We start from the raw sequence: 22,248 nt of genomic DNA on the forward strand, positions 1-22,248 counted from the left end.
ATTTTTTGGTGATTTTTTCATTTTCTGTCAAAGCTGAACACAGAACTGATGTCCCTGACTCCTAGTCCTACCTCATCCATTGGTTCATCTTCATTAAAAATGGTTATTGTTAGATGAACACTGGAGATGTTGATATTTGGTTTTTATCTTCTCTTAACTTTTGTGTTTCCTCTAGATCAGTAATGACCTTCTCATTCATACACACACACACACACACACACACACACACACACAAATTGTTTTGGTAATGCTCTATTACTCTTCTCTTTCAATATTTGTATGAGGCTTTTTATATTCTCATTCCCTAATAGATTATAAACTTGCTGAAGGCATATCTTGGTAAATGATAAGATGACATAGTTATGCAATTTTTCTTCTTAAAGATTTTATCTTCTCCAATATCAAACATGGTAGCCTGTACATAGTAGGCATGTAGTAAATTTCTGTTGTTGTGAGGGCTGTAATTGCTCATTTTTGTGTTTAGGGAAGTAGAAGAAAACTAGACTTTCAGAAAAGACATGATTTAAAACCTCAAAGACATGACTCCATGTTGGGAGAGAAAAAATACCTGGGCACAGGAAGGATGATCCTGGAAAGGTCAAGTTAGAGTTAGAGTAGAACTGGCAAAGACTTCAAGTGTAGCCCTGCTAGGAGAAGAAATCCTGTCAACTGATAGCTTCCTATTTCTGGTAATTATTCTGGATGACAAGACGCCAACCTTCATTTTTTTTTCAAGTTTTGCCAGTGTCCTTGAAATGCTTTGTCTTTGGGGAAAATCATATACGTCCTTGTGTCTCCACTCATATGGCCACCATCCTAATTTAATGGTCTCATCACTTCTTGTTTGGACTTGTTCCATAGCCTCCTAATTATAAATGCCAAAGTGATATTTCTAAAGCATACTCTGACTGTGACACTCTTGCTCAGAAAACCCCAAGAATTCCCTATTGCCTTTAGGATCAAATGCAAACTTCTTGTTTGTTTGTTATTTTTTGTCATTCTATCCTGACAATCTTGCCCTGGCTACCTTTCTGGGCTTATTATATATTATTCTTCTTTGTACACTGTATATTCTAACTAAACCAGCCCACTTGTTTTTCCTTCTACATTACATTCTACTTTTCTTCCTCTGCCTTTGAATGAGCTGTATTTTGTGTAAGGAATATGCTTTAACCTCTGATCTCTTAGAATCTCTAGTTTCCAAAGTTTGGCTCAAAGGCCATAACCTATATATGAAATGTTTTCTGGTTCCCCAACTTGTTAGTCCAGTTCAATAGATTACTTTTAATTGTTTTGTATTTCCTTATTTTATGGAAAATTTAAGCCTGCAATATTAGCATGTGACTGTTCATTCATGCAAAGAATGGGTACATTAATCTAGACTGAAGTTAGCCTGAGAGGTTGGAGAAAATAGACATTTTTACTCATTTCTGCTTTAAGTGAGTACATAAGTGGTTTTCAGACACTCTCTGTAATAGACCCATGGAAAGACTTCAGAAGGGAAACATGGACATATTCCTGATTTCAGCTTGCCCACTAGAGATTATGGGATGAGATAGAGCATCTCTCTTTTTTTGGTTGAGATATGGTGTGACCCTAAAAACTTAATTCCCTTTGACTAGCAATAATTTGTAGAGTAAATAAATGTAATTATATTCTCATTTCCAGTTCTTAGAAGATTGGCTAAACTTATATTTCCTTCTCCCATACTCCTCCATGCAGGATTCAAAGTCTTTATTGGAAAGGGATGAGAAAAATTTCACATTTATCTATGAAAGCTTCCTTGTGAGCAACATTTGGGTAAATCCATGGGTCACTCATAACCCACTAGGGCAACACACACTATACTTTCATTTGTACCCTTTGTTTCACTCAATGCAAAGTAGGCTTTTTGAAAAGAAGTAATGATTGATTTTATCCATTTGCCCCAGTCCCCTTCCAGAATTCCAGGATGCAGTAGATGTGTTGTGAATATTTGTTGGTTGAATTTATAGACATAGTTATGTGTCTGGTGGTGGTTGTGTTTTATAACCAATTTTTTTTTCAGGACATAAGCCCTTGTGTGAGCGGCTCACTCAATGTCTTGCTCATCTTTATATTCTGTTGTCATTAGAGATTATTTCAAGGTAAATGAATCTCTTAGTTTTTTTTTTTTCAGTTACTACCAAAGCTCTAGTTAGAAATGCTTTTCATTGCTCTAGATGCAGCTCTATCCTCTAGCATCTGAAAGACCAAAGATAATTATTCAACCACAGAAATAGATATAGTTACGGTGCAGGTTGAAACTTCCTTCTCTCCTTAGTCAATTGGATCTAAATCTATCTTCTAAGATGAAAAAAAATATTATTAATTTCATTAACATTATCTATCAATTCATTCTTCTACCCAATGCACTGGTGGTCCTTGTTGCATAATGTACAAATACAGGATTTCCAAAAGGATCCAGTTACTGATAATATTGTGATTTAAATTAACTATTTTCTTAATATCCACCTCCTCCCCCATTCAGCAATGTGGGTTTTGAGTCAGCGACTTCAGCAATAGTATCTGGGATGAGAAGACTTCTTTGCTTAAGATTTTCTCTTCCTGACTTAGCCCTAACTGGGTCTCCTAGCTAAGGATATCCTATAAATAGAGGAGTAAGCATCTTTTTTAAACCTAAGAGTCTCAACTAACATCTTTTATTCTTCTTTATACTTTATCTCTGGTATGGTTGAAACCAAGTCTCTTCCATAGAGATAAAGTTAAATTATAATAGAATTCACACAGAACACACCTACCAAGCTGCTATATACTCTCTCCCACTCAATGCATTCTTTTTAGACATGGTCCCTAAATCCTCATCTAAAGAACTCATTTTTACTGAATCACCAAAATAAGGATGAAAGACACTGGAGAAAGAAACAACTAGACCACTCTATTATTTTTTTTAAATACCAAGGGTTTTATTTTTATTTCACCACAGTCTTATACAGTGACACAACCATCTCTTAAAGTTTGGTATTCTCATGTCTTTTCTTAATATATCCTCCAAGCAAGGAAGTTCTCAGTAAACACCGTACATTGCTAGCTGAACTTTTAACAACAATTTAAAAATATGTTGTATTTGTTGCTTCAATGCAATAGTACCAACAATGAAAGTACAGTACAGGGAAATTCACAACAATACGACAGTTAAACATATTGGCTCACATTTAGGCGATGGTCAGAGTACAGTAGCAGTATGTACATGCACGCAAGAGCTTGGAACCCAAAGGCATGCAGGTCAAGCATGGCGTGTGGATTATAGAGCTAACATCATAAGCCTTTATCAGAGACCTTCTTATGACTTTTGTGTTTGTGGTTTGTTTGACCTGTATTCCCTCCAGTCTATTGAATACCATTCTAGTCAGCTAAATTGCTTTCTTTACTACATAAAATTTAATGTTTCATATAATCTTAAACATTTCAAGAATCTTCCTTTTAAAAAAATAACACTGACATTAAAATAGAACAAAATTAACTTAAAACACCCTAAGTTGACATGGAAATAAACCAAACCAAAATGGAACAGTGCAAATTGAACAAAAAGGCAGTCAGTATTTGGGGAGCGAGCGCATTCAGAATCTCTTAAAATGTACATTTTAAAATTCTTACTCTTTAAATTTATATCTTATTAACCTTTTGTTTAATATACTGTGTGTAGAAAAGATGGAGACAAAAATAGTTTTTTGAGCTATGAAAAAAATTAAGTTATTACAGGCACATTAACTGTTTCATTCTAGAAACATTTCTGTTTCACAGGTTGAACATTCAGCAGCTGTGTTGTTTTTGTTTGTTTGTTTTAAAACATTCTTTGACCTTGGGAAAACTACATTTCTCCTTACGGACAGGGATCGGGTCATGATGATGGTATGGTAATGCAAAATACAGTGAATTATTCAGTGATAATTCATGCCAACTTGCATCATTTTTTGGGTTTCTCCACTGCTGGTTCCTGTCCGCCATGTTCCTCCAGAGATATCAGGTCTCCATTTGACTGAGACTGTGAGGCAATGGGGGAATGTGGAGCCCAACGGGAGGGAGGACGACGTTTTGCTGGTCTCTCGGGCCGGGAGAAGCAGGATTCTAGGGGTGGAGCTAACGCAGAACAAGGTAGTTCCTTCACAGCCAAGACAAGAAAAAAGAGAGTTACTAACATTGATCATGATGCTCTGATTATATGCTCAAATGAAGCCAAAGTGAAGACCTTCTAAAATGGTGGAGCACACTATGAACAAATAATGCAAGTCTTTCTATGTTCAAATGCCAAATGAAAGCTTGAGAATGAATGGAGGAAATGAGCAGAAGTGGGCAATTTTAAATTATTACTTTTGATCCTTAATCATCCTATTGCTTCTGAGAAAATAACTTAAGATCAACATTGTTGAATGAAAGTTATCAATGCATACATTAACTTGCAGACACTAAAGCATGAAAAAAGTCAGCTAGTCTTGGGTATAGAAAATTTAGGTAAAGAGAGTCTCATAGAAATGCTTCATAGTGTGGGCTGGAATGAAAATAGGATACGGAGAGCAGAATTTGGGGATATTATCAAAATTAAATTGGTCAAATATATGTTCAGCTGATCTAATTATTTTGCTCTTCTTAACAATGACTAATGCAATTATAGTAAGGATATCCAAAATGATTAAGCCATGTGATGGTCTACATTGGATGTAGGGATAAAGCCTGAGATTAGTGAGTTCTTCCAAATGCCTTCCAAAGAGATGTATGGAAAAACAAATCTGGCCACAAACTACTATGTATTCCAAATTGAATGTCAATAGCCTCAATAAAGACCTACAAAGTAGGAAAAATGCTATCTAATGTTACAAGAAAAAAATTATATCTATGGATAGAAATCATAATTTGGGTTTAGTTTCTTCAATATTGATTTATTGTAGCAGCATCAGAAAAATTAGAGACAAAACACACTTGTGATTTTCTATTCTAGGCATTCTACACATATACTGTAAGTGGTTATGTGCAACACATACTGAAATATTGTGCAGTGCCTCGAATAGTGAAATTTAAAGGGTTCACTAGTATCTCCAATTTTTAAAAAATGTTGAGTTGCCAAGTTTAGTTTTTCTGCGATAAAATGAGGAAACTATAAATGGAAATTTGATGGCATTTGAAAATATACAAAGCAGCGATGAGGAACACGAGGTATTTATGTTAAATCCTAAAATCAGTCATACAACTAAAAGTTGAGATGGCAAACAAGATGGCACAAAGCATAAACCATATTATGTAAAGAAAGAGCAGTGATAAAACCCGAGGACTGACAAGCACTCAGACAGTCAATTAAATATACAAAGATTTAATACAAGTGACATGAAACATGAAGGAAACAGGATGATGAGAGAGAAATCTGGTTGTAGCAAGAGATACGATGTCTGAATGACATGAAACAGGAAGCAAAGATGGATGGCACTGAGGGAGCAAGCAAGAGTCATGTAGCTACTGAAACAGAGAGTAGCTGAAGTGGACTTTTGAACAGGCAAGAGAGGACAAGGAAGTGAGGATAATTCCCCTACCTCTCTGTGTAGCAAGCAGAATGAATTTACAAATGACCACTGACATTCAAGATTATTTTTTAGATAGACCCTGCCTTCCAAGTGGCCAGTGCTACACGGTTATAAGGGAAAGTCTAAAGTTAGCAAAGCACATGGCCTCATTGGCACCCTAGCAATAAGGATTCTCCAGGGAAAATAATATCAGCTGCTGAGGCACAAGTCAACACTAGGAGTATTGACTCCATGTCCTTATCTCACCCCAACTCATTGAGGGTAAGGAAACATATGTTTTGTGAAAAATGTCTGTTTTGGACCTCTCTGACAGAAGGCCATATGTGCTGTGATACCTGTAAGAGGTCCAACTGGAAGAGAGGAAATACTGATTTTGGTTGATTTGTGCTCCTGCTTCTGATATTTTGATAAGACTTTATGAAGTTTTATAATGGCTTTTGTGGTTATCTTTGTTTTTTGATTGGAATGACCATAATTTTCTCTCATATTTTCTACCCCACCACATTCCTCCTCTAGCTTTCACACTGACTAGGAAAAAGGACTTTTATTGGAACATTTTGTCTGCTACAAAACTCTACTCAAAATAAATTGATGTCGTCAACATACTTGCCAGTTCTCATAGTAACAAAATATTCTGCAGGAGGTGTGACTATAAAATAACATGGCCTATTTTATAACATTTATGCCAGGACCTCTATGTCCACTCAGAAGACCTTTAACGAGGTCACTTTATGAGGCCATGCTTTTTTTCCTTGTGGAATGACCTTCAGAACCCATGACATTATATTAAATATCATCAGTGATTTCATATTTTATCTTTGAGGATGGATTTGATTTTTGGAAGTAGCCAAAGATAACTCAGATTCATCTGCTGAGTAAGATTATTGATTAAATTGTGTGTGGATGTTTTTGGTCAGAAAAAAGGAGTATGATTATAAATTTTGAGATGGGTTTTCTTGCATGAGCTATAAGCTGCTTCTAAAAGCAATTTTTGAGAAAGAGCTCTAAAAAATGTTTAAAGCATTGGCAGCTTGACTGGAATAAAAGATCTTTATCAAGATAAAGATCAATATGCATTTGGATACGTATATTCCAATATCTTTTCTTGAAAAAAATAAATCTCATTTTTTGGTGACACTTTATAGATGACATCACTGTTTCTGTTAGGCAGACTGTAACTGGCAAGCAGGTTGGGACTAGAAGTTCTGAAATAAAGTTAGGTGGAGATTTCTGGGTAAAAACTGTCAAAGGGAAAAAGAGACCCCCATCACAGTCAATACCTTTTCATATTGTGAAGGAGTCTGGCCCTATAGGTAGCCAACTCTTTTCATTGTAATGATTGCAAAGTGCCTCTCTCTCCTAGGCACTGGAGTGGGATGAATCTTGACCTAACCTAAGTGAAAATCAATTTCTTTCCCTTAAGACTGAACTGAGGCTCACAGGAGTTATTAACCTCCACATAACAAGTATGTTGTGTTGTGGAAAGGTAACTAGAACAGAAAATAACTGTTATCTTTAAAGTATTCTTGTTTTGTTTTCTAGGGTACAAATACCAAATGATAGTTATGCAAAAGGATACCTTCAGACAGTTTTGGAAAACAAGGTAGAAAACACTTACAGCAGTGAGGCAGGCAAGGTTAGAGTCCCCAGGGGGTTGTTAGTAAGACAGTTTGGTTCTGGACAGAACAGACAGAAGAAAGAAAAAAAGAAAAGCAAAAAGGTTGGAAATGAATTTTTAAAAAAGAAAACAGAGTAAAGATTTTACAGTCAACAAGAAGGATGGCTGTAGGTAACTCTTCCAGCCATTCCCTGTGGGAAACAAACTGGGTAAAAAAACATCAAGCTCCTGACAGAATTAGGCACATTTATATCAAAGCAGACAGATAATCAGAGCCCATCATCTCTCATCATTTCCGAGCTGAGAAGCAATGACTGAAAAAATAAAATCTATCATTAAGGAACAGCACAGCAGAGATTCCTATCCGGATTTAAGCTACTTCCCCACTTTCTCTGCTTTTAACATTTTAAATTCCTTCCTGATGAACTAAGATGAGGAAATCTGAGTGATGTGGCCTGTGGTCCCAAAACTATGCAAAACAGGAACACAATTGTGCTGCCTGTCTCATTTTAGTCAGAAAGATCGGGATACCCCCACTGCCCATGATAAAGATTTTTCTTTACTATTTCCCATTGAGACTTGTGAGAGGAGGATGGATGGCGGGCCAAGGTGTGGAATTTGACCTTCGGAGTTTGAGACAATCTCTTTGCCCTTTGGCTTCTCACAATTTCCTCCTTGACATCTGTCAGTGGGAGGTAAGAGGAACTAAACAGGGAGCTCAGAAACAGAGACAGACTCTTCTCTCCCTAAAAGACACACCAGAATGCACTACGGTGTCACTCTGGTTCCCCTCTTCCAAGAGCAAGAATCCTTTGTACCTAGAACAAGACTCACTCCTGCGGATCTGAGTGTCTGAGTTAACATTTGGTGGATAGGCAGCACAGAAAGTACTTCAATGAACTAAGAGGGTTAGGTACTATTAACTGGTCTTGAGGGGGAATGAATTCGTTTGGAAGTCATCTGATTATGTTGGATTAAGAGCCAGAGCTGGTACATCAATATGAATGAAGGTGGGGAATTGTATTCCTCAAAAAGTCCTAATGCATCAAATCAAGTTAGAAAACGAAATAACTGAGTTGGGACACAGAGATCAAGCAAAGCTCTGAGAGAAAAGAGAAGGGGTGCCAATCAATGCTCCATGCAGGTACTGGACTGCCAACATCATGCCAGGCTGTGGAGAAGGAGGCCAATCAATTCCATTGGCTGGAAACAGTTGGAAAAGAAAGAAACACAAAGAGACTTTTCTTTTTTTCTTTTTTTTAAAAGAAACTCAAAGGGCATCAGCTTAATCATGATAAAAACCATTTTCTGTCTGTACACCTTAATGGTGTGATTCATTCATTAAGCCCTTTTATTCCTCTCATTTCAGGTTTATAGAGAAACTCAGTAAACTGTTGACCACATAAAGCACAGGTTCTCTCCTAAAACTTATTTGCTGTTTTATTCCCAACCATGGAGCAATAACTGCAGGCACAGCCAAGTTAATGCTTGAGCGCAAAGCCCTTGAACTTATCCCCCAGATTCCTGGGGTTGGCAGGACATTCACACATAAAGATAGCCTCCATGGCTGCGTAACTGATAAAAACCAGCACTTACCTAGGAGACCGGACCCCTGAGATGGGGCTGATGGAGAACATTCAGAAGGCATCATTTGTCACCTAAGAACACTTAATCAGCAATATTTGTCCTTTTGCACAGTATATATTTAACTCTATGGAGGATTTATGTCATAGAAAAAAAAAGCCTTACAAAGAAAGTCATAGTTTATTAATTATTTCTCTGAGGAGACATTCTATTCTTCAGTGGGTAAAGAAAGGGCCTTAGGGGTAGGAAGGCCCACGTTCAAATTCTCCCTCTGATACATACTGGCTGTGTGACTATGGGTAAGTCATTTAACCTCTCAATTGCCCCTAAGACTAGAACTCCAAAAACAATCTGTGTTTGTGTAATTTTTCCTAAAGAGACAAAATAGCAGATCCACACATATCTTTTTTTTTTATTATTTTATCTAATAGATCTATAGATTTAACTAAGAAGACAATTTTAGTCCCTAGAGATCTGGGAAATCTATGTGGGATAGGGAGGAGAAAGGGAAAGGGATTAGGGAATGGCAGCACCAATGCTCTATCCTGGGAAGGAAGGAGAGGATAATGGTCACTTCATTTTCTGGTGTACAAGAAAGTGGGGAAAAGAAAGTTAGTGAAGGACACTGCAACTTCCCAAAGTTTCAGGAAAAAGGATCATTCTGCTAATGAGGCAGGAGTCTCATGATTCTGGAAGGCTTTGCAACAGTCCGGAAGTATCAGTAGTCCTACACAAAAGTTATACGGAAACTTAAAACTACATATGAAAAATTTGTGGATAATCTTCAAATTTGTTCCTGGAGAAAAGTTAAGTGGTAAGCAGAAGTTGGGGTTGCTCTACTTATGAGCATTTCAATCAAAAAGTAAATAGGAGAAAAAGACTATATAGAGAAATTAGACATTGAAGGGGATAGCCTAAATGAGTGAAATAGAATCACAGAATTTTGATATTACTTAAGTCTGACTCCCTTATTGTATAGATGAGGAAACTGAGGCCCAGGGAAATTAAGTGACTCCCTCAAGATCACTCACAGCGAGCTAGTATCAGAGTCAAAGACTTCTTCTTTTCCTTTCTAGGGGAATTTGTTTTCACAATATAATTTTTTTAGTGCTAATGGTAAATGGAACAAATAAATATACATCCTTGGGTAACCAACTTTATTGCATTGTACTCTGCTAAGAGATGAAAAAAAGTAGTGTTTGAGAATTATGATATAGTAAAAAATTTTACAACCATAACTTAAGTGAATTTAAATATATAAGTATACACATATTTTAAAAAATGTATTGAAGGCAATTGAGTACTCACAAATTCAATATTTCACAAAACCTCTTGTAGCCAACCAAGAAGACAGAGTGAATGTCCTAACTTAATCACTAATCATCCTAGACAAGTGTATGAGTAACTTTGAATAACTCTTTAACTATAATATTGAATAACTATGTTCATTATCCACATTTTAAATAAAAGCTTTCATTTAAAGTTCCTGTCCTTCTTATACAGAAACTTATTTCCGGTACAGAACATTCTTGCATCACCTGAATGTTGTTTTCAATGAGTTATTCAATTGACTTAGGAAGGAGAAAGTCTCATTGCTCATCTCTGCATAGGACATTTTGATTTTATGAAATATTTTCTTACAGCATCATATCCATGTTGCTGCATGCATTTTGAAAGTCATATAGTTTGCCTAAATAGTTTGGAAATAACTGAGTAATGGATAAGCCTAGAAGGGGGTGGGAGGGCAAGATTGCTTGGCTAGAGTAGAAAAAAATGGATGATCTGGGAATTTAATGGAGGAGAAGAGAAGACAGCATCATGGAGGTAATGGCTAATTGGAGCAGAACCCTGATCATTGAGATCTTGGGTGTGGGCTAGGAAGGGCTATCTTAAGCAAGAAGTTAGTGTTTCCTAGTTATCTTTGGAGCAACACTAATCTGAAGCACATTTTTACTGATTCACAAAACTTCTATTCTACTCTTCCTTCTCCTTTTTCTTCTTAAGACCTATGACTTTAAAAAACTAACACTTTCCTATGGCATGCTGTTTTCATATGTCAGGGTGGAGGGGCAGAAATAAAAAAGCCAGAATTTGAACCTGGCATCAAATTCTGGCTCCAATAGTTCCTACTTGTGTGATTGTGACCAACTCACTGACTTCTGAAATTTATAAAAAGTGATAATACCTTGTAGACTTGTTGGGAGAACTCTATAAACCCTAAAGCATTGTAGGATTACATTTCTCCCTGCTCTCTGAGAACTGTTGCACTGAAGTTTTGAAGAGTGGACTGTGGTAGTGAATTTAGATATTATATTCATTCTGTAGAATAGTTTGGATTGGAAAATGATGTTTTCAAAGGAGACTCTTGTTGACATATTTGTTTATGTGGACAAATGAAAAAAAATGGATGGAGGAAAGGAATTCTCAGAGGAGGGTTCTGATGGCATCTGAAGATAATTAAGGCACATACTAGAAATATAACTATGGGAATTACATCATGTATAAAACATATAGGAGGAGTTTGTCAATTTTTTAAGTGCCTACTATATGCCAGGCATTACTAAGCACAGAGTCCGGAGAAATGCCAAAGGGAGAAAAGTCAGCAAGTGTTGAGGGTGAACTAGATATTTTGTGGGAGGCAGAAAAGTTAATTTTAGAGATTGAAATAATTAATAGAATATAGTGTCTAGACATTTCAAATAGGTAAACAACCTAAAAGAGTTTATGGTGAAGGGATATCAGATATTTAACCCAAGAAAGCAAAATGCCTAGAATGCAAAGTAAAATTTCAAAGAAATTTTAAGAAAAAGATGCTTTATGAGTATAAATATGCCTATGTATGTTTATATGCATGTAAATGTCGTAATAGGGTTAAATATGGTACATTGACTGAAATTTGAAATTAAAGACAGCAGTAAATGGGAAGAAAAAGTAAAAACACCTTTTATCAAAGCACCCTTCAAGCTATTTATGAGTTTTAGAATTATAAATTTAAGGTGAAGATATACAAATTATATTTAGAACTTCACAATATATACTAACAGGATCTATGATCTCACTATTGTGACCCTTCACTAATGCTGTTTATCTCCATTTAACTCAGTATTTGTCTTGTACATGTAGTTATATGCATATTGTTTATTCTATGAGGATTTTGTTATTGTTCGATTGTGTTGGGTTTTCTTGGCAGAGATTCTAGAGTGATTTGCCATTTCCTTCTCCAGTAGGTCAAGATAAATAGAAATTAAGTGATTTGCCCATAATCACTTAATTTCACACAGATAGTATCTGAAGTCAGAATTGAACTCAGGTACTCCTGACTCCAGGTACAACCTTCTATTTACTGAACCAGCCTGTCTGCCCCTTAAGGATAGCTGTTTTCTCTCTTTCTAATGAGAACGCCTGGTACATAAGGCATTGATACTTAATTGACTAATAACTTTTCTAAGCCTTTTTTTTTGGGGGGGGGGGAGGATTTCCCCCTATGATTTCATTAATATAAGGAATTTTGGGGGCAGCTAGGTGGCGCAGTGGATAGAGTACCAGCCCTGAATTCAGGAGGATCCAAGTTCAAATCTGGTCTCAGACATTTAACATTTCCTAGCTGTGTGACCTTAGATAAATCACTTAACCCCAGCCTCAGGAAAAAAAAAAGAAAGAAAATGATATAAGGAATTTTCAGTGAGGATAACTCTTTTTATCAACCCAGATTTAAAAGCATTCTGCAGCCTGGAGTATAACCTGGAACAGTGAGAGGTTGGCCTAGGGTAGCACAGTTAATATGTGTCAGAAGCAATACTTGAACTCAGCCCTTTCTAACTCAGAGGCTCTTTCTCCCTCCTCCATGCTCTCATAAGTGATTTTTGTGAGTTGATATAACACCCCAAATTCATTACCAATTAAGTGACATTCTGCTGCCGAGCCCCTCTAAATTTAACTGGATTGTTTCTTCTATGAGAGATAAAATATTATCTAATCAAAATCTTCAACAGATTGTGTTATATCTCTCAGAGGAGGAATAATCCAATATGGTGTCTCCATTAGACCTTACTCTTCACTATCAGAGCTTCCAAGGGCCAACATGGTCTATTTGTCATGATGACAAATAAGAAGACTTTCATCTAGGAATGCATCTTGACTCATTTACTTATAAAACTGATGGGACTTTTTAGGCCAACAGAGGCAAAAGTGATCCCATATTTGGTAGCACAGGGATACTTGAAGGCTTCAAGAAGGCTCATTAACAAGCCCCTTTTTATTTAGGATCTTTAATATTGCCAAGAGAAGGAAGAAATAGATAACCAGCTCATGATCTGGCTAATTACTGGCTCAGATAGTATTGAAAATTCTAGTGTTAACAGAAACATAGAAGAGATGTAGAAGTATGAGGGGAAATAAGGAAAGTTACTGTCATATTTCCAAATTCAGAAACGCTCTAAATATGCTATTTGGACACTCTAAAAATATCATTGGTAACTTGAGTGAGTGTAAGTGGGAGAATGTGGCAATAGAATAAGGACATATCAGCTAAAGTTTGGAGAGTGACAATGTAGTTAGAGAGTTTGTCTTGAAATCAAAGGTCCTGCTAACCATGTGAGCCTACAGAAGTCTCTTAGCGTCTCAGTGTCCCACAAAAGCATCTAATGTTTGAAGCTATAGGACATTAAGCTGAAGAAGTTCCCTAGATCAATGAAATCATAGGTTCGAACTATATAGCTGCAGAAACATCACAAATAGAGGGAAAAACTATCCATGACAGACATTAGACAAGGCAGAAACTGGAAAAGATAATGGAAATCTTTTGGCACATGATTTTGGGACTCTCACCTTCAAACTCTATTAAAGATTTTTTTTAATTATCTTGACGAGATAAAAAAAGAAATGTGTAGATTGATGTGAGAGATTTGTAAAGAGTAAATAGAATGAAGAGAGGGAATATTGGAAATAACGAGGATAGTAAAACTAACAAGACAGGAAGGATTAGTTAAATGGAAAATTAAGAGGTTTTTTTTTTATAGCTAGAATGAGCAAATAGTAAGACATACTTATTAAGAAATAACTAATGAGTCAAAGTGCAAATTTGGTTTTTTAGGTAGCTATACTTTTCATCTATACTTCTTATAATTTTCCCCCAATATACTTGTTTATAAATGGAAATAGCATATTAGCACTAAAGGTCTAAGAGGGGGCAGATGATTGATCAGACATGTAGACGTACCATCGATGATGAGAGCAGGTCAGAAATATTTCATGGACTCAGAAAACTGGTAGTTCACATCTGGATCTTGTACTTGAGAATGGTGATTGGGAGGTAATAGATTCCTGGGAAATGAAGTCACATCCCACCAGGAAGCACCTAGCATTTGCTTCCATTTGCTTATATAAGCAAAGTTTAACTTTAAAGGAGATTACTCATCCTCTACCCAAATTCATTGTTCAGTTAGTTGTTTAGAATTCAAGATGCATTTTCCCATAAAACAGTATAGATGAAATGACAATTAGATTTTTCAACTTAACCTAACCAGGGGCTAGTCCCAAACTAAATTTGGGTAAACTTTCTAGATAGTCCTGGAAACTTAATTGTTGCTTATAATAAAGCTTCAGTGGGAAAAATTAGCTGTGACACTTGGCAAAAGGGAAAACTAGGATCCTAGGGAAATGTCCCCCATCTGCACACCATGATATCTGGGATAGCCACCCAACCTAGAAAAGAAAGAAAGCTTGGCAAAGCAGTTACTAGGTGTGGGATGTTTCAAGTCCAGTCAGAGCTTACCTGAACTAGGATGCCAAATATGTAAAATATTAATTTACTTATTCATTCTACATTTATTCAATACTTACTGTGTGAAAGGCACTAGAAATACAAAAAAAAAAAGTAAAATGACACAATCCCTGCTCTCAAGGAGCTTACATTCTAATAGTGGGTCAATATATGAACACAATTCTAATACAAGTTAGGATGAAACATGTGCATAAGAAAGACCAAACACACAGAGATAAGAGAACTGGGGTGTATGTGGAGGGAAAGGTTCACTACTAGGGATCAGGTAAGGCTTCTCAGAGTACATGGCAACTGAACCAAGCTATGAATAAATGGAAGGATTATAGATGTGGAAGCAGTTTCTTTAATTAATTGTAAAGGATCAAGATAGCCCTAAGCCAGTATACACTCTAATTCACTTATTTTATAAATCATCCATTACATATTGTATAGCAACTCATTCCCTCAAAAAACTATGATAGGTTTTATTTTTATTACCTGATACCAATCTTATGATAAGATTCTGTTTTATTCCTCTAGCTACAGAAATAAGGATAGTAAATTTCTTTTCAAAGATGACATGTAAATATACATCCCAAGCCTGGAATGATTTTGTGCAAATATAGCATATATGAAAGGAGACAAGACTCCTGAGTGGCAGACAGAATGCGGAACCTTACCTGTATAAGGACTTACACTCTTTGGGAGAAACACATGAATAGGGGACACTCCAAGAAGGCAGGGGAGAGAGAAAAAAGACTTTGAAATGGTGGCCAAGGGTGAGAATCCCTTTATTTTCCTGAACTTGTTTGAAATTCTAGAGATTGTTAAGAATGGATCTCCTCTGCATGAAATGATTCTCCCTCTTAGTTTGAGCAGAGATGGTATTTCACCTCTCTGTGGAAGAGCTCATTTGTTCTTGTGTATTTTTGGTACATTCTAATCTGTTCAACTTCTCTGATTTATTTGCTGTTTTGCTTGGATAAATGGGTTCACTCAATATCCATTCTCTATGGTGGCATTTTGTGTTATTATTAAGAAAACCAGAAGTCTAAGGGATTAGTATGTTCAAGGTCACACAGGTGGAGGGATCGGATTAGAATTTAAACCTTTTTATCCTGGTACCTTCAGAATGAAGAAGAGAGCATTTGATATTCTAGTATACACATTGACAGCAACTTTACAACTTAACCAAATGGAGCCAATTCCAAACTCTGAATGATTTGTCATCTTTAAGATCTGTGATGCAAAGAACGGAGTCATTTTTGACACACACTTACCACCAGAAAAAAAAAAAAAAAGAAGTCATTGGTGTATGACTAATGGGGCAGCTTGGACCAATCCATATTTTCTAAGTTCCCACAAGGAAATACTATGACAACTTCTGTTGAATTAGCTCCTGGTTTACCTTTCTTTCAGATACCCTCTTCTCTAAGCCAGACACCTCCCCATCCCACAATTCTCTGTAATTCCCCTTAACTTTTTAAGGCCAAATGATTTTGTGTAGTCCTGAGCTCAAGCTATATCAACCCCTCAGCAGAAAGAAAGCCAAGGGGTAGGAGCTTAGGATACAAAGACAGCGAACCAAGGGAGGGAAAGGTGCTCATTACCTCAATGGACCCTGATTCAGCTTTGATCATTTCTCCCATGTTGCTGTCATTAATAAGACTTGGGGGGCTATAGGCAGCCTGTCTCCTCTCTTCCTTTAAGGCATGCTCCCAGAGTTTCTTGTTCAGGATCCTGGCAGTATTTTCAGTCAGTGTGTGGCCGGGAGGAGCAGATAAGTCCTGTCTCACAGGCGTACCTTCCCCCCCTTCTTCTCTGGAGGTCTCGGTGCCGGCCCCACTGGGGCTGGGTGACCTTCCCCGAGAACTCGTGCCAGTTTCCTGACCCGGGCCCAGATCCTGTCTGGGTTCAGCTGAGCGCGATCGGCTGCCGGCTCGGATTCCCTTCTGGAGGGGATCATATACCACAGGGGTGTGATCAATAATGTTGAACAGGCTGGAGAGTCCATCATTGATGGTAGTATGCACGGGGCTCTCTCTTGTGGTGGTGGAGCGGGCCCAAGCAGATTCACTATACCCCTTTTGGGGTGTCCCTGGCAGGGTCCTATTATTTGGCTGGTCAGCTTTGGGGAGACTCTTCCTCTGTAGCTTAGGCGAACCGTACTTGGGGGAGCAGCAGGAGCGCTCGAATTTGGCCTGCACCTTCTCAATGGCAGGGGCCACCTGCCGGCTCCGGAGGTTCCTGGAGGGGGATGACACGGGGGTGCTGCCACCCCCTGCCTTTGGTGTGAGACACTTGTGGGGACTGCTGGTGATATTTCCACCACGCAGGGTTTCAGTCTGTAGGCCCACGTTCATGGTCTGGGTGGTCTGGGTCCCTTTGGTCTTGCACCCGTTGGTCTGACAGGCCATGTCCTTGAGCTGGGGCTTCGTGGGGCCTGCGTGGATAGCATTCCTGACGGAGAAGGCAACCTCTTTCATGTCATCACTCATGTTCTTGGACATCTCCAGGCTATGCAGGGAGGGGGAGGGAAAACCCACGGGAGGACAAACGGGGACTTCCGCGGGGTGGAACCCGTCCTCTGAGTTGTCTCTGTGGTGCCCTGGGTGCTCACAGGGCCACCTGCCAAACGCATGCTCCAGGGAGGTGCCTTTTGCCTCCCCCATGCTCCCTTTGGCTTTGTTCACAGAGAGCAACAGGTCAGGGTCCGCCGGGCTCTTCTCCTCGCCGCCCACCATCCCCGCGCTATCCAGCCTTCGGACCGTGGGCGGACTGTGAAACACGCGCACCCCCATCTTGTCCATAATGACGTGGCTCTTCAAAGGCTGCTTCTGGCAGTGCTCTGGGCTGGTCGTGGTGTTGGTGGTCATGGTGACGCTTGTGGTGAGGTACCACGATGACCCGGGGACATCGCTCCCTGACCTCCCCCCCTCGGTCCTCTCCGCCCAGGAATCTGGTGGCTTCTCGGCCAACCCATTCCTGTGGCTCTGGGGTGGAGGGTAGTCCCAGTTCTTGTTAAATTCCTCAATGTACTTCAGGTCATCGGGGGACAAGGGAGGAGTGATGTCCTCCTTGGGGTTGGCAGAAGGCATGGCCTTTTCTGGCAGGAAGGGAGAAATGTCCATCAGGCGCTGGAACTCAGACATGGAGGACACTGAAACTGCCCTGAGAAAAGCAGAAAAGAAGAGATCATAAACCCGCCACACAGCCTGCTAGATACCGTTCTGGTGCGGCGAAAGGAAACCGGACCCTTGTCATTCTTTTTGCTCCCCCTTTGCAGAAGGAACTGCCCTTTCCTAAGGAGCACTCTTAACGCTTGTGGCACACTTCCTTGTTTGATGGTGCTTTTCAGGCATCCCAGCTGATCCCACAGGCTGTTTTCATGGGCCCTGGGATAATTCTAGCAATGTTCAGGTGGCTTTGCGTTAGTCGGAACTTAACACAACCGACTGTCCTCTGTGGCAAAAGGCAAGATTGCACGGAATATTTTGAGTCATAAATAACATCCCTGAATCTCAGTTCAGGCGCGTTTCAGCTTCCCCACCAAGCTAGACTTGTCTTGTCTACTGATCCTAGTCATTCTCTGGTGGAGGTCGCAACCAACCACAAAGTCCCCAAACTGGTCAGCAAAAAGAAAACTGACAAGTAGAGGTAAATAATCTACAAATGTGGCTATTTCATTTGTACTATTTGTAGGAATAGCTATGTGTTCCTGCCCACATTGACTCCTGGTCCAAAAGCTCCTTCTTTTTCTGGCCATGCCCATTGTGTACTATGGCTGCCCAATTACCTAGACTAAAAGAAAACCAAAAACCAAACGTTGATGGCAAAGATATAGAGCATTCTTTCTTTCTTCTGTCCTTCCCAACATAGATTACTCTGAAAGCACAGACACACACAAAAGAAATGGAAGAAAGTCAGAGCCTGCCCAAGCCTACCCAATTTCTCTTAAGCTTCTACCAGATATATTTAAGGTCTCTTGGTGGTTCCCCTAGGGTAAATTGCCTGTCATTGTATGGAACAGAAATGGACAATTAATGGCTATGATGCCAGCCAGACTGTGGTATAGCCCCAGCAGCCCTTGGGCTTTCCCCTATATTTACCTTCAGGAAAGTTCATGATGCTTGGAGTGTCATATCTTGTGTATTTGTGGAAAGGGCAGATGATTGACTTTAGAGTCTATCTGTAGTTCTAGAGGAATTTCTTTATCTCTAAAATGAATGGGTTATATAGAATGACCTCAAGTGCCTTCTAGGTCTTATTTTCCATGAGTCTATATAATTTCCTGGATTCTATGGTTTCAAAAGCATTTCTTAACAGCTTAACCAGAGATTTAAATAGCTTAATTTAAAAATCTCTGATTTGGGATTCACCTTCCCAGGGAAATTAAAATCCCACAGAGATCATTTACCTAAAACTCTTCCTCAACAGGAATGACTGACCATGGCTGGTATGGGAATGACTGATCATGACTGGTTTGGCCCAGTTATCTTTCCTCTATAATTGTGAAATTTTTACTGTAAGATTCAGTACATAAGGGTAGCCAGATAACCAAAGTCCTACTAATACACATTTTAGGATTCAAAGCATAACTCACAGTCCCCTAGTTCTCCCCCATGCTTTTTCTCTAAGGAAAAGTGGAAAAGGATGAAATGACCCTTCCTCACGGGTACCATTTTACCATTGCACTCTAGACCTGAGGGTCAATGTCTATTTTTGAAGTAATCCACAAACCAGCTAATAAGCACTTGAAGTAATTGATGGCTACTGGTAATCAGTGCTTGAAATGAGAGAGGAAAGAAGGAAATGGCATGGCTTAATTGACAGGTATAGTCCTTTTAGGAAAGCATGTTGAAAGTTATGAGGAACAAAGCAGCTGAAACCTTGTCATCTGTTCTCGGCTCATCTCTATTTCTATTTCCCAAATACAAGCAATAGGTTCAATACAACATGAATTACGAGAATCCTTTGCCTTCTAAGGAGCTAAAAGAGGTCTTAAGAGTGGTCTAGCCAAGCCTCAATCCTTCCCATATTTCTTGGAGGTTACAAATACAGATAACTAAAGTACTAGTCAGTTAACTTCTTACTCTCAGAGTTGACATAGAACCATGATGAGGGGTGGTAGTACTGGCAAGGATTAGAGCATGGATAGATATTGAGGACAGAGGGTAGGGTGAAAGGGGACAGGTGAAAGCTCTAAGGTGGCAAAAATTGTAAGCTTTTCTGTAAGTTTTTCTCCCATGAGAGAAAACAGGAAAGGTTTAAGGCAGGAATTAGCTCCAATTTAAGCACTGAGGGTTGAGACTGCAGTGAGGATGCAGAGGAAGTAAACTATAGGGAAGTGCAGATTTGAGAGAGAATGCAAGGTCAGCAGCAGATGAAATATAGTTTAAAGAGGTACGGGGCAACAATCCAATGACCTCCAAGGTCCCTTTCAACCCTATAAGTCTGTGACTCTGAGAGTAGGGGAAGAGGTAAGGTACCAGTAATTGCCGGAGTCAAATTTCACAGTAGAATCCAGGATGAGGGCAGCTAGAAATGTCAACATGACCTGACAAAGGCTTTCATTTAGTGCAAAAGCATCTACTTTCATAGAATGAAAGAAAGCATTGGAAGAAAGTTAAGAGGAACTAGTTAAAAAGAGAATGGGGGAGAAAAACATAGTGGGCAGAAGAGGAACAGTGCTTAAGTTACTTCATAGCCTCACAGGCTTAGAGCTGGAAGGGACCTTAGAGACGAAGTCTCACCCTCTCATTTGGCAAATGAGGAAAATCAGAGCCAAAGAGGTTGATTCATTTGCCCAAAGTCAAAGAAGCGGTAAGATGCAAAGCCAGGGTGAACCCAGGTCCTCTTCCTCTGATTTAAGTGAAAATAAATCCAGTGCTCATTCCAGTGTACCATGGCCACTATTTTGTTTATGATTTCCTCAAGAGAGATGACCAGTAATCCTTAAAATTAAAAAAAAAAAAAAAACTTTTCATACAGGATTTTAACTGGATGAAATATCTTACAGCAGACAGTTCCTTACACTTTATGTTGAGAAGGGACACACTATTGTGAATTTAACTTTCATACATATAAAATACAGCACAGTTTAGGTAAATTCCAAACCAAAGGCCAATCCTTGATATAAAACCATGCTTGATTTTTTAGTTATTTGTGATCAATGACATCATTTAATGAAACACAATAAAACCTGATCACATTTGTATATTTAAAATCATGAAAAGGAGACCTTTAGGCTATTACAAAAGGGATGAATTGCATCATCACTAAGAAATTCAGTTCAGGCCTACTTTAGCTAATGTGATTTTCATTCACCTTACCTTTGAAGATTTCCTTTGTAGTTATCTTCTTCCTGTAAGAAAAACAAAACAAAACAAAACAAAAAAGATAAATCCCATTTTGGCTGCTTCATTCTTTAGTTGCTTTTCTCATGAGAAAATTCCTCATAAACAAAGTGGAGAGATTGGGTATGGAAGGCTACAGGTATGGAATGCTGAATGCATTTTTAGATAAGGTTCCTTGTACTTTTGGGTTTTGTTAGTTGTAGTTAGTAATTGTTATGTAATTGTTTTATTTTATTTATAGATAGTTCTCACAGAGTGAGGACAATTTAAAAAATGTATTGAAAAATAAAACATCAATAATTTTTAAAATGAAAATACACCTTAAATAGGCACATGGCAGGAAGTGGGGAACAAGATATATTTTGGGAGGAAGGTGATGGCCAGAGAAATGTAGAGAAACATGATCTAGACATCATAGACTCTAGGAGATTGATATGGCAAGAATGTAGGTGATAATAGGATAAAGAGATAGGGAAGTTAACTGGAACTACAGTCACAGGGAAGGTTAGCTCTTCCATGCTCCTTTAAAGGGGTCTAATAACAATACCATGTATTATCATGACATTTTATAGTTTTTAAAGAGGCAGGAAATAGAGTGCTGGGCCTGGAGTCAGGAATTTATCTGAATTTAAATCTGGTTTCAGACACTTACTAGCTATATGACTCAGGGCAAGTTATTTAAAATGTACTTAAAATGGGGTTAGTAATAGCACCCATCTCTCAAGTTTTTTTGTGAGGATAAAGGGAATAATATTGGTAATATCTGTAAAAATGCTATCTATTATTATCTTTGAACCTCAGTTTTCTAAACTGTAAAACATGAATAGTAAAACCTATATTTCATATAGAAGATTGTTGTGAGATTCAAATAAGATGATATGATTTAAGCATTTTTAAAAGTCTAACAGACCATATGAATATCATCAATTATTATTAGCCACATTTTCCATAAACTTTGGTTTTAACTGAAATTTCTTCTCAAAGACTATCCTTAGAATTCCAAACTTCATCTAGGGCTTAATTCAAAGTGCTAGTACCTACATAAGATTTCTCAATTTCCTCCAGGACTTGGTACCCTTGCCCCCATATTACCTTTAATTACTTTGCCCACTTTTTCTCTTTCAGTAACTTATTCTATGACCCCAAACTATAATCTTTTTAGAGTGGACACTTCCCCCAGTGGTGAAGATTAATAACCCACATACATCTTCCTTCCTGTGGGGTCCTTTACCAAGCCCTTCACAGAGTAAGCAGGAAGGTTGAACTCTATACATGAAGGACCATTCTTTAGATTTCTGGGCTGTATGGCTGGCTGTCCATAAGCCTTGATCTCCTACACTGCTGATCAGGAATTCAATTATTCCTCCAACACAACAT

General features: G+C 38.4%; 1 protein-coding gene across 1 annotated transcript in view; it reads right to left on the reverse strand.

Moving 5' to 3' along the window:
- Nucleotides 1-2,923: 2,923 nt before the first annotated feature.
- Nucleotides 2,924-22,248, reverse strand: part of MTCL1 (microtubule crosslinking factor 1) — a 159,191-nt gene continuing 139,866 nt past the window's right edge. Inside the window, 4 exon segments of the mRNA XM_074275191.1 lie at nt 2,924-3,948; nt 3,950-4,141; nt 16,126-17,686; nt 20,848-20,879. Coding sequence (XP_074131292.1) covers nt 3,793-3,948; nt 3,950-4,141; nt 16,126-17,686; nt 20,848-20,879 — 1,941 coding nt within the window. The 3' untranslated portion in view covers nt 2,924-3,792.

This window comes from Sminthopsis crassicaudata, chromosome 1, assembly GCF_048593235.1.
Source record: "Sminthopsis crassicaudata isolate SCR6 chromosome 1, ASM4859323v1, whole genome shotgun sequence".
NCBI classification, from domain to species: domain Eukaryota; kingdom Metazoa; phylum Chordata; class Mammalia; order Dasyuromorphia; family Dasyuridae; genus Sminthopsis; species Sminthopsis crassicaudata.